This window comes from Hyperolius riggenbachi, chromosome 11, assembly GCF_040937935.1.
Source record: "Hyperolius riggenbachi isolate aHypRig1 chromosome 11, aHypRig1.pri, whole genome shotgun sequence".
Lineage (NCBI taxonomy): Eukaryota > Metazoa > Chordata > Amphibia > Anura > Hyperoliidae > Hyperolius > Hyperolius riggenbachi.
In genome coordinates, this window is record NC_090656.1 from 182,740,806 (window position 1) to 182,754,636 (window position 13,831).

At 43.1% G+C, this 13,831-nt stretch overlaps 1 protein-coding gene across 3 annotated transcripts in view; it reads right to left on the reverse strand.

Annotated features, from left to right (window-relative positions):
• CYLD (CYLD lysine 63 deubiquitinase) overlaps window positions 1–13,831 on the reverse strand; it is a 101,408-nt gene that overhangs the window by 21,716 nt on the left and 65,861 nt on the right. For all 3 annotated transcript variants that reach the window (XM_068260754.1, XM_068260752.1, XM_068260753.1), the window contains 4 exons: window positions 13,343–13,484; window positions 13,137–13,259; window positions 8,759–8,850; window positions 6,308–6,374 (listed from right to left, as the gene is read on the reverse strand). In XM_068260754.1, the coding sequence (XP_068116855.1) occupies window positions 6,308–6,374; window positions 8,759–8,850; window positions 13,137–13,259; window positions 13,343–13,484 (424 nt within the window). The remainder of the gene's footprint in view (window positions 1–6,307; window positions 6,375–8,758; window positions 8,851–13,136; window positions 13,260–13,342; window positions 13,485–13,831) is intronic.

A 13,831-nucleotide genomic window follows, 5' to 3' on the forward strand; every position in this document is an offset into this window, starting at 1 on the left:
ATTTAACTGACATTTTTTTATCATAACAACCAACAATTTATACAGGAAAATCATGACGATTAACAAGGTTGCACAAACTTTCGCATCCCACTGTATCTGCTTTTGGCCCCGTTCACATTGCCGTCTGTATTTCGACAACGCGTGCAGGAGGCAGACACACACCAACATCAGAAGTGCGTAGACTGCACTGTCTGATGTTCACACTGCATGCGTTTCGTACCAGTGCAGTGCGCAAACATACGCTGCATGCATTTTTTGCCAAAATACCTGTCTGACCCATTCACTTCAGTGAATGATATCAGCCACTCAACGCATGTAAACGCAGATGGCCTTTGATTGTACGCGTTGCGGTCTGATCACACGGCAATCTGTGTCTGATGATGTGAACGAGGCCTTAAAGCGGACCCAAACCAAACATTTTTTTAATTCAAAATATTTAGTTGCACCACTCTGACACATACAAAGATAAATAAACACTCCTTCAAGCCTATGAGCATTTCAGTGCATGCTTTTCACCCTTCTCTTTCCATAACTAGGGTTATATAGGTGGCAGCCATTAGCAATTCCTCCATTGCCAGATACCATCTACTCCACCAGTTTGCCAGATTCTGTCCCAGCAATATGAAAAAGGAAGGGAGGGGTTCCTCCAATAAATATAAAATATTTTACATTTGTCATCATGCAGCTGAAAAAAGGCTGCTATTTATTATTATTATAATTAAGAAAATATATTTTATTTCTGAAATCTTGTATTTTTAATTTGGGTCCACTTTAAAGGATACCTGAGACGAGAAGCATCTCAGGTACCATATTCACCTGGGGCTTCTTTATGGCCACTCATCCCTCCCCATCTCACTGGGTTGCTGCAGTCCTCTGTAATTAAGCCTGAAAGCTTGGCTATAAAGCACAAGTGCGGCCCCGGATGCTTCCCCGTCTCACTCCCGCAGCCCCCAGGGACAGAGGCGTGACGGGGAGCACACCTGGCCACACATGCACGATGAAGCGGGACTTGGCCAGGTTTCGGGCTGAATTATGGAGGACCAGAAACACCCGGGGAGACAGCGAGGGATGAGCAGCCTTAAGGAAGCCCCAGGTAAGTATGGAACCGCAGACGCTTCTCATCTCAGGTTCCCTTAAAGCACACCTGAAGTGAGAGGGATATGGAGGTTGATATATTTATTTCGTTTTAAGCAATGCACATTGTATGGTTGTCCTGCTGATCCTTTTCCTATAATGCCATAGACCCAAAACAAGCATGCAGATGTTTCTGACTGAAATCTGACTGCATTAGCCCCATGCTGGTTTCTGGTGTGTGGCACTACTAATGCAGGCAACTGGTATTTATTAAAAGGAAAGAAATATGTCAGCCTCCATATCCCTTTCACTTCAGGTGTCTGTTAACTGGACAATCTGATCTGCCTCAATCCTGGTGTACAGATTAACTTTATCTCCTGACTTTTCTCCTAGGAGATAATGTTATCTCTGCTCTTTAAAATACCTTTTCAGCAACTTGCAATTGAAAACGTACCAAAAAGTAGTATCAAAAGAAAAGTATTTCAAGTATTTTCTTGCTAGCCGGTGGTTTAAAAGGCATTTTATTGACAAGGTGTGAAAATATATGAAAATATGAGACTGACTGGTCCATTTCCAAGCTGTATACATTTTCATATATTCTGCATCAACTCCGATTTATCAGTATTTAAGGGACCATTCCTATACGCAACATCCATTATATATCGCCCATCTCCAACCTAATTGCCCAGCTCCATCCTTCTAACCCTAAGTCAGGGATAAAATTAAGCACCAAGCCCTTTGGCCTAAATGAAGAGATGGAGATGGAAGCTGCCATATTTATTTCCTTTTAAGCAATATCAGTTGCCTGGCAGCCCTGCTGGTCCTCTGCCTCTAACATTAGACATAGGCCTCAATTCACTAAGATCATGCTGGAGATAATACGGCAAGAGAAAACTTACCTCCACACAGTAAGAGAGTTATCTTATCTCTTCATTCCTTACGTTAGCTCTTCTGTAGTTAAGTTACCTCCTCTGTAGTTAAGTTACCTCCTCTGTAGTTATTTTTCCACGCAGTTAATGAACAGCCTGTCTTTAACTCTGGAGTTATTTTAAGGATTAAAGAGTTAAGTTAAAGACAGAAGAGTTAACTTTAGTTTTGCCTGAGGTAAAATGTTTCCTGAATACTACATGCCTTATCACCATGGTAACAACTCTAGAAGAGTTATTAAAGACAGGAGATAAGCTTAGTGAATTGAGGCCATAGTCTCAGAACAAGCATGTAGCAGAACAGATGTTTCTGACATTATTGTCAGAATAATTTATTATAGAAAATAAATGGCTTCAGCCAATCACTAACCATGAAAAATGAACCTGTAAGAAAAAAAAAAAGTGCCCCTAGTGATGGGGAAGCCTCTGGGTCCTGAATTCCTTCTCAGCACCTGTTACAGTACTGGCATCCTGAAAACTTGTCAGTGGTGCAAGCCGGCTCCAAAACCATAACAATCCTGTGATGCACTTCAAACTGAGCACCTACGAGTCTCACCTCTGCTATCCCTTAGCCAGGTAGCAACAGCCAGTGCTCCTCTCCTGCAGGTACACCACTCCTGAAAAGCAACAACGTAATCCAATGTGTAGAAAAAGGCACTCCACAGGCTCCAAACTTGCGTTTGACTTCTTTATTCGAGCAACAGCACACGCTACATGTTGCGGGTACTCTGACCCTTCATCAGGTGTGTACATCTGATGAAGGGTCAGATTACCCGCAACATGTAGTGTGTGCTGTTGCTCGAATAAAGAAGTCAAACGCAAGTTTGGAGCCTGTGGAGTGCCTTCTTCTACACATTGGATTACAATCCTGTGATGCGCCTCGTGTAGGCGCACTTTAGCTGAGCCCATTTGGATCCACTCTACTGCGCAAACGCAGACATCTTGCACCTGCACAGCATAGCGGATAGGATTGGGCTCGGCTATTTCCGCTGGAGTCCATCGGAAAGCTGCTAATACGCCTGGAGCATCACAGGCTGGATTGTGCAGGCTACGGAGGACAGGGGAAGCCTCTTTAGGATCCAGAGGCATCCCCCTCCTGAGGTAGGTACCCTCTAGGGGCACTTGTTTCTATACAGGTGTACTTTATGTAAACTTATGAGCACAACTATATAAGATGTTGGCTACATTTACCCCTTCTCTGGATTGCCCTTCCACAACACATTCTTCACTCTCCAACATTTGATAGCTTTAAACCTGCCCTCAAAACTCACTTTTTCTGACAAGCATACGCTCTACCTTAGGCCATTCCCCTTTTCACCTAGGGCAAAGTTGCACTCCTACTAGATATCCTAATAACACACTAATGTATACTACCCACCTCGCTGCTGCATTCACACAGGGATGAGCACGCATGATCCCCTGCAAAACTCCGCCCCAGGACTTGATGCCTTTTGGGTGTTAGGCTGTCCTGGGGCTGCCACCCTCCAGACGCCGGCAGCCACCCTGCCGAGAAAGTGTAAGGTTTTAAGGGCAGGGCTCTCTTACCCTTTTGTCTTGGAATTTGTTACACATTTTATTCATGATACTTTTGTCACTGTAATTATCAATTCTGTATTTGTATCGATGCTATATTTTGTAACAATTCTGTATGTTGTAACAATTTGGTATTTTGTATATTGGTTTACCATTTCCTGTATAATGTACCTTGTGTTTGTGTCTGTCTTTGTACAGCGAAACGGAATATGTTGGCACTTTATAAATCAATAATAATAAGCAAGCTTGGTAGAACTTTAGGGTTTTCTACGCATGGATTACAGAAACAAAAATGTTTAAAGAACAAGCGACACCCATGCTAACCTAAAAATAAAAAAAAACATATATAAGTAGATACATACTACTTCTACTTACATAACAGATGTATTGTGCTATCCACGTAATAATTCCTGTGAATTTTATAAAGGAAAAGCAGAAAAACCTATTCTAGGCAGTGACCATCTTGCCAAGTTAATGCGAACATCATATCCTCCTCACTCTTGTTTTCTCCCCCTTCCTTCTCTTGCTCATTGTGTATTCATTAGCTGCCCTCCTCCCAGAGTCTTCAGACACTCCCACTGCGGTGTATACTAACTACTTTTTATTTACACATCCAATCACTGAGTCACCTCAGCCTTGCTTGTAAACACAAGTAATCAGAGGGTTTTTCTGATAAGGAGCTAGGCAGGGAAATAAATGGAAGAGGAGGAATGTATTGTAGATAAAAAGAATTCCCAGCATTCAACTATTTGGCACTGTTTGGCACTAGGGCCAGTGCTCCTAAAGTATGTGATATCTACAAACCATAACAGCAGAAAAAGTTTTGCAAGTTTTGAATGCAGGATTAGCATCTTTATCACTTAATACACTCAGACCAGTTGCTGTTGAAATTTGAGTTTTATGGTGACAATACAGATTTAAAAGACTAACTCCAGCCAAAACCCCTCAATTCCAAACTGTAATTTTATTTAGTGTTTCACTATTGCCTTCTTTACAAAAAAAAGAGGGGGAGATACAAAGCCACAAAGACCAAATATTTTTGTAAGGAGCTAGAGAACAAGATTGTAAGGTTAGGTTTTCATCCATGCTGCCCAACAGATTCTTTGCTGAAGATGATTAGGATTTACAATGGAGATCTGGTGGTCACCAGGACAGTACCGAACATCTGTTCTAAACTGAGTCACCAATAATGGCTCGAATATTTTCCCTACTTATTTCCTTGTTCATTCTATGAAGTGCCACTAGGTGTCATGCTAATCACATTTTTTAGTTTAAAAAGATTCATGAATATGGGTCTGAGAAAATCTTTCTTCATTCACCAGCTAGGCCCAAAGCTACAATGTAAAATGTAGAATGACCTTGAAAGTGCACAAAACAGCATAATTAACAACCCAGACCAAATTGGCAAATTCTTCCACCATCTCAGCTGTCTAGACTTTAACCACTTCACAACGGAGGGGTTTTACCCCTGAAGCACCAGCGCTATTTGTGCCTTGCAGCGCTGCTTCCATTGATTGTTTTCAGTGATATGATTGGTTATTGGGGACTGGGGTCCCCATAACCAATCATTGCACTGCAGAGCGGGGGTGTGTGCGCGCGCGCGCGGGTCGCGGGGGCGCGCGATCGCGCGCTGCACATTTGTTTACATTTAATTGTTATCAATGGAGACTGCTTCTGTTTGAAGCAGTCTCCCATTGTGTCCGCAATCGGCGCGTCTAATTGGATTTAGGAACGCTTGTTCCTAACATCCAATTAGTCACCTGCTGTGCTGGCTGGCTGGAGTGTGCGCGCGAGGTCCCCGCCCACTCCCAGCCAGTAAACAAACAAGTGCGCCTTTCTCCGTCCCTGGGGGTGAAGCAGTGCGCAGAGGGACGGAGAAATTTAGCACTGGGGGGTAAAGTGGTTAAAGGGACCCTGAGCAGTGGCATAAATTCAGAATTTGGACTTACCTGGTGTGTCCTCTAGCCACCCTAGGATCATCTGGGTCCCTTCTATGGTCCCGCTGACGGCTCCGGTAATCCAGTGACTTCGCACCTAGTGTGTCATCATGCATCATGCTGGTTGCCGTAAGCGTCCTGCACATGTGCGGTTAAGTCTTTAGAGGACCGTGCATGCACAGGATGCTAATGGCGACCGGCGTGATGACACATGGGGTACTTGCACACGCAAATTCAGCTGAAGTCGCCGGATTGCAGGAGCCGCCAGTGGGGTCACAGAAGGGACCAAGAGGATGCCGTGGGACCTTGCGAGCTATGGAAGGGCTGAGGGAGCCCCAGGTAAATTCAGATTTTTAATGTATGCCTCTGCTTAGGGTCCCTTTAAAAGACTACTGAAGTGAGAGGTATATGGAGGCTGCCATATTAATTTCCTTTTAAAAACGATACCAGTTTCCAGGCTTTCCTGCTGGTCTATTTAGCTGCAGTAGTGTCTGAATAACACCAGAAACAAGCATTCAGCTAATCTTGTCAGATCTGACGATGTCAGAAACACCTGATCTGCTGCATGCTCGTTGAGGGTCTATGGCTAAAAGTATTACAGGCGGATCAGCAGGGTAGCCAGGCAACTGGCATTGCTTAATATGAAATAAATATGGCAGCCGCCATAGCCCTCTTGCTACAAAGGCCCAGTTCACACTGGCACGGATGGAAAACTGATCCATGAAAAAACTGATCCGTGGAATCGTCACAAATCAACCCATCAAACATAAGCCTTTATAGGCCTGCTGCTTATGACCATTTGACACAATATATAAAACTCCATTTTAAATGTGTTACCTTATTTTTAACAGTGGATCCACTCTTAATATATGATGGAACAAGATATTTAAAAATTCTTCTGGATCTGTTGGAAAAGAAAGAAGATCAAAGAAACACAATACAATTAAAAGATTTGTAATAAAGTCAAAGACACAATTTCTATAAAAAGTATTCACCCCTTTTAGGTTTTATTGTCTCAGTGGATTTAAACTGTGTTGTTTTACCCTAACCAACAGAAAGAGAATTTTTTTAAATGAATGAATGAATTAAATGAATGAATGAAAAACAAACACCACAAATGCCTGATAAAGTCAAGTATTAAAGCGGACCTGAACCCAGAATGTCCTCTCGGTTCTAAAAGATATGCAACAGCATACCTTTAAACAAAAAACAAAAAAGAAAACATTTCTTACAGCTTTCTTTCTGTTACAGCTGATACAAATCCTGAAATAAATCTGCACTGTTTCTACTTCCTGATTCATGGAAGCAGACATATTATTAACATCCTGTGCTTTCAAATGAGCTTATCTGCCATGGCAGTCATGTGACACAGCGGAGAGATCAAATTACAACTTGTGATTATACACAAATGAGGGGGCATTAGACAGGCTAAACTCTCTAAATACATACAGGGTGCATTTCTCTATGTTTTCCTTCTGTCCTCTGCAAGAGTTCAGGTCCACTAAGTAGACAAGACAAGACACAGGACATTTATAATTGCGCTATTCTCCTGACAGACTCAAAGTGCCAGAGCGTCAGACTCAAAGTGTCAGAACCGCAGCCACTAGGACATGCTCAGAAGGCAGTTGCAGTGAATAGGTGCTGGCTTACTGTAGATGCACCTTTGGCCTCAACCATATCCTCAAATGTTGTTAGGTTTCTATGAATAGAAACAACAGAAGAGTATAGGGGACACTTACATGAACACAGGTTTGAACCTCAGCTTAAGCCAGTACACTTAAACCAGTAAGGAGTCTTTCTTTGCACATGGCTCCCTAATGGTCCTGGTTGCCTGTGGAGCACACTCTTATGCTGCATACACACTTGAGATAAAAGTCTCTGGAAAAGGCAAGATCACAGACCAATTTTACCCCCTTCCATGTAGTATGAGAACCATACTCTACACAGTCTATTCTATGGAGCTGAACTCCCCATCAGATAAAATCTTTGCAAGATGCTGCACACAAAGATGCCCGTACACACTCAAAAGATCATTATCTGCAAAAGATCTCTTCCTGCAATAGATCCATTCCTGCAAATTGCATTCATAGTCTATGAGATCTGCAGATCATCATACACACCTTGTTTAACAGGCAATCATCTGCAGATCATCTGCAGATCAGATCCACCAGGATGGATTTTCAGATCTGCAGATGATTGCCAGATATGCAGATGAAGTCTGTTAAACAAGGTGTGTATGAGGATCTGCAGATCTCATAGACTATGAATGCATTTTGCAGGAATGGATCTATTGCAGGAAGAGATCTTTTGCAGATAATGATCTTTTGAGTGTGTACGGGCATCTTTGTGTGCAGCATCTTGCAAAGATTTTTTCTGATGGGGAGTGCAGCTCCATAGAATAGACTGTGTAGAGTATGGCTCTCATACTACATGGAACGGGGTATAATTGGTCTGTGATCTTGCCTTTTCCAAAGACTTTTATCTCAAGTGTGTATGCAGCATAAGGCCTTGTTCACATAAATTGCAAGCATGACCCCAGCATTTTGTGAGCATTTTTTTTACCTGCGCAATAGCGATTTTTTTGTAAAGCGCTTTTGCAGAGCGAATAGTTTTTTCCCTTCCTGGCGTTAGTCAGGAAATGAACGCTTTTACCCAGAAATGAATAAGCGCTGGGGAAATAGAGTAGCAATTGGAACTCATCTATTACAGCCACGCTATTAAAATTTTGTACAGTGCTGTAATTGCCCATGTAACCACTTTAGGACCGCCCTACTGGAAATCTACGCCATGCTTGTGGTAGTTAGTTTCGGACACAAAGATTTTCACAGCGGTGCGGGTGAGGGGCGGGAGAGCAGGGATAGCCGTTATGAAAAGCTATGTTGTGTCAGAAACGAACGTCCACAAACTTGACGTAAACAAAGCAATGATTTGAATATTCTTCAGTGATACATTGTGGGATACCTCAAATACTCACAAATGCCTTCTGTTTTAAGAAGGCAAACTTCTGCTTTACAAAGCATTTGGGTAAGGAGGCTTTTTTGGTCTCTTTCAGCCCCTTACACACTCCTCGGAATTCTGGTGCACCATGAGCTTGCTGGGTAATCTGTAACTGTGTGGTTCTGACCCAGACAAAATGTGTGCACATGGGTAGCTGGCGTGCACAGGTCGCAACTGTGGCCTAACGCCCATTTTTAAAAAGGGCAGGCCTTTTTACTCATACTCATTTTAATCATAAAAGTCTAAATTAAAAAAAAAGATATATACACAACAACAAAAGTATAGAAATACCTTTTTCCTCTGAAGTAAATCCAGATGCTGCTTCCACTTTCTCTAATATCTTCCTTAGTTTCATTATTTTTGTAGCACATACATATCCATATCTGAAATTTTTAAACCACATGCAAATCAAAGTTGGAAAAAGACAGCAAAAAAGCACATAGATAGAGTAAAATGGCTATTATTGTTATAATACTGTGTTTCCACAGGTTTTCTCTTCATTGCTCACCAAATGTTCAGGGCAATGGTAAAACTACTTTACAATAATAATATTACTTTTATTTTGGAATGAGACTAGTAAATAGTATGTATATTTGCCCACACAGTTTTTTTTTTTTCCCCCTGAATCATGACATGCCTCGCTGTGTGTCTCATGCCGCTCTCTCTCCCCCCCTCCCCCTCTGAAATTGGCTATTCCGGAGGGTAATGGGAGGAGAGGGATTCCCTGCTCAAAACGCCTACTAGGGGCGTTCTTGCAGGCTTTCCACAGCTGCCATTGGGCAACTGTCTCTCCCTGGCCGCTCCCCCGCCTCCCTGCACGCTGGGAGAGAATCTCTCTCCTTCCAGTGTTGTGACCTAAGAGGTCACGAAAGTGAAAGTGAGGTCTAGCAGGCCGTGGTGGAGACGGCGGCTACCTGATCCGCCCAGCCCCCTGGATCAGGTAGAATAGCATTTACTTAATTTTCTGACCCCACCTCGGGCTCGCTTTAAAAATTATTTCACTACAATTAAGCATAAAAAGTTTTGCAAATTAAATAAGGAATCTAATAGTTCAGTTAGCTCAGATATTTTCAAGGCCCGATGGCTGCTTACGCCCAAGTTACCTGAGCCATTCCCACTTTAGTCACATCGATATAAAGAGGGAGAGTTCTTGCTCTGTCATCTGAAGCCACACCCGATAAGTGCTGGTGCAGGTGGTGGTCTAGCGTGAGCCTGGTAAATGTTAGTGTAAAAGGTGGGCTAGTTAGAGCCCGATAAATGCTGGTGCAGGAGGTGGCCTTGTGAGCCCAATAAATGTTGGTGCAGGAGGTAGTCTAGTGTGAGCCTGATAAATGCTGGTGCAGGAGGTGGCCTGGTGTGAGTCCAATAAATGGTGGTGCACAAGATGGCCTGATAAATGCTGATGATGGTCTTGTTTATACATAACTTTTTTATTTTTGGTGCTTTGCATGGCAGCATCAGTCATTGACCAGGACTGTACAATCGCCAAGCCCCAGAGGTACTTTGCTTTTTGCTTATTGTGACAGTTCTATTTAGTCGAGCTATTTGGAATGCAGGAATGTCAGACCAAAGTCACGTGTCATGGCCTGTAATGCATTTAAATAAACTATGTCCCTCTGCATACTTCGTAGTGTGCCTGGAGCGCAGAATTCTTTTAACTGAAAAACGTTGAGTATTTGAAGGTACACTATTATTTGCATACAGGACTGATGTAGATTTCGGAATTCTTACTCTGTTTATCAGAGCAGTGTAATAAACACAAATATATGTAACCCGATGACACAAGTGAAATTCACAAAAAGTAAATCGTAATTTTACTTAGGCCCTGTTCAGACTATACGAGCTGCCGCGCGCACTCTGGCTGCGCGTAGAGTGTGCGACATGCAAGAACGATAGAAGGGCATAGACAACCCTTCTATAGTTCCCATCATATGCGCTGCGCAGCAGTGCGATGCGCTATCTCACTGCTGCATGCATTTTTTGGGAACAGCAGCGCAGGTCCATTCACTGTAGTGATTGGGATCTGCAGTGCATAGTAGCGCAGATGGCGTGCGATGGTACGCGTTGCCTTTCACTAAATGATCTGAATGAGGCCTAACTGCAAATAAAAAAAAAAGAAAAATGTATTCCAAAAAGTACTCAACCTTCTCTGTTGCTGTGAGTGTACTAAAATGGCTACAAACCTCGAACTCAGCTATACTAGTAATTTAATTTGGCATTTATGGAACAGTATCACACAACAGTAGACTTCTCACATTTTTGTACAGATTTTATAATTATATCTTTTCATGGGACAACACTGAAAGTATGACGCTTTGAAACAATGTAAAGTAGTCAGTGTACAGCTTGTATAACTTTGCTGTTCCACCAAAATAACTCAGCAAGCAAGACCATAATGTCTAAACCCCTGGCAACAAAAGTGAGTACACCTTCCACTAAGTGAAGAATGTTAAAATTCTACCCGTTTAAACCTCTCCCCTCCCTGGGGTCATGTTAGCCGTTAGTGTTACAAGGTCTCAAGTGTGAATGTGAAGTAGATGTGTTAACTATGGGGTTATTACCCTCACACGCTCTCTCTACTGGCCACGGGATGTCCAACGCCCCATAGCAGAGAACTCTCTAAGGGTCCTAAAAAATAATTGTTGCTCTACATAAAGATGGTAAAGGCTACAAGAAGATTTCAAACACCGTAAAATTGAGCTGCAGTATAGTGACCAAGACCATATCGTGGTTCAACAGGACAGGTTCTACTCAGAACAGACTCGCCAACCAAAGAAGTTCAGTGCACGTGCTCAGTTTCATATCCAGAGGTTGACTTTTGTAAATAGATGTATGAGTGCTGGCAGCATTGCGGCAGAGACTGAAGGGGTGGGGAATGGTAGCCAGTGCTCAGACCATAGGCCATACATTGCATCAAATTGGTCTGCATGGCTGTTGTCCCAGAAGGAAGCTTCTTCTAAGGAAGCAACTGGGCCATAAGGATGTATTCCAACAGCTAAATAACATGAGGGAAAAGGTGCTGAACTGGCCAAGCATGGCTCCAGACCTAAACCCTATTGAGCATTTGTGGGAAATCCTCAACCAGAAGGTGAGGTGAAAAAGGTCATTAAAGAGAACCCGAGGTGGGATTTAATTATGCTAGTGGGGCACAGAGGCTGGTTGTGCACACTAACACCAGCCTCTGTTGCCCCATGGTGTGCCTCCAAGACCCCCCTGCGTGCCGCTATACCCCCCGCAGTGCTGGCGACACGCAGCATGTTGCCAGCACAATGTTTACCTCTGCTTGTCTGTTAGCGCCGCTCCCCCGCCTCCTCCGTATCGGCGCTACCCACCCGCGTCCCTTCCCTCCCGCTGTCCTTTAGTTAAAAAGTTCTCAAAATGTAACAAAGCTATAAATGTTGCCAACTTCTAGGTTTGAAAAACAAATAGCAAAGGTCAGAGAACTCCTCAGATAACCCTATTTCATGTAGATGTGTTAAATGGAACTCTCCACCACCTTCAAAGCACAACCAGGAATCTGGCCACTTTCCTTTAGTGAAAAACTAGTGGGTCATCCCAAACACAACCTGCCCACCACCTACAGGGACCAGGCTCCCCTGACTGCGTGGCTGTCTCAGATGGGTGAACAGTATATACAGAGTAAGTGTGAGCCTGTTCTGCTAGTCTCTATATAATGCATATCAGCCGGCTTCTCTGCAAACTAGAGAAGGCTTATATGTGTAAAACCAGCGCTTTATTATAGATATAAAAGCAAATATACTCACAAACGGAGCTTAAAACCAGCATATAAAAACGAGGACGTCTCCTCCGCTATCCAAATGATCACTTCCTGTCCAGGCCATGCATTTTATTCTGTCACAAATTCTAGGTTTGCTTTCAAACAGCACAGTTACATCTACCGAAATATGACTTTTTCTGGGTTTCTAGATCCTCAAGTTGATACACATATCAGTATGTAACAAAAATCACAGACCGGGCATATCATCCCTCTACTAGCAAATTAGTAAAAAAAAAAAAAAGGGCGCAGGAGCCTTTACGGTAAAAAAGGGTGGCGCCATAAGCCGCGATTTGCAGCAAAGAGGGGTAATTTGGGCGCACGGGGCACCGCTAAAGGGTGCCAACATTTACCTTTTTTGCTGCAAATCATGGCTTTTGTAATCACGCCACTATGCAATACTGCAAATTTGTATACATGTATACCAAAATGTACATTTTTTTGCCACAAAACATGGCTTTGCAGTGGTGCCTCCAGTACTTTATTTGCTGCAAATTGTGACTCTGCAGTGGTGATGATGACCACCACCACAGGATGTAGGGTTAGGCACCAGGGTGGGGTTACAGGGTTAGGCACCACCTGGGGGGTGGGCAGGCACAAGCAGGGAAGAATAGGGATCGGTAGTGGAGGGCTCTGTGTGAGAGTAGAAGTAGGCTTAGCCATAGTTAAATACCGGAAAATATTACCAATATTTTACAGAATCCAGTAGCAGAATATTGCTGATCTTAGCAATATTGTACAAGCGGCAAACCCCTGCGCCCTTTTTTCCATGCTCCTTTTATTTTCCATGTGTGCCTGTGCATAGCAGACATACACATAGCTTGTATAATGGTAAGTTGGAATAAGGATCCCCTACATCTGTGTAAGCCATACTGAATACTGAATGTTACCTACATTCTCAAAGGATTCACAATCTCTGTCCTAAGCAGTGCTTGCGTTTCACTGTAATACTCCACATCGGTTTTATCTTTCGGCCTCAGGAGGACAGAATCCAGCACAGAACTGAAGGAAAATAAGCTGTGCGGGGAGATACAATCAGTTACTTAATGCTCTGAGATTCCTGGTAACATCAGGCCACTAAAGGGACTTCATCTACCTACCAAAACAAGGTTGAGTCAAGGTAGCAAGAATTATAGTGACCCTGGATGCCTCTTTTCTTCCCGATCATAACTTCTAAGCCTTCCTTTTCTGTCCGCGGCGGTGTGTTACCTTCCACAACTTCACTCAGGTATCCTCCGAAGGCTGAAAGTATTACAGCAAAGACCAGAGAATCGGTCATTAGAGGGGAACAGACACATTTTAGTATGTGTTTTATGTGCATTTAAAGTTATCTTGAAGTAAAAAAAACAAAAAAAAAAACACCTTACCTCATTATTAGGAAGGCTCTATATGGTCCAGGGGCTTTTAGCACCTTTGTACACCATACCATTTCAGCATTGGGTGCCTTTATGTTATCAGAATGCGAGAGTGGCCGTACTGTAAATGCAAGAATACGGCCACACAGGCCCAGTAGAACGAAGGCGCTCGTGCAGGGAGGAAAAAATCCTCATGCACTGAAGAAACCTTTTTGGCCTGCTGTGTCAAATATG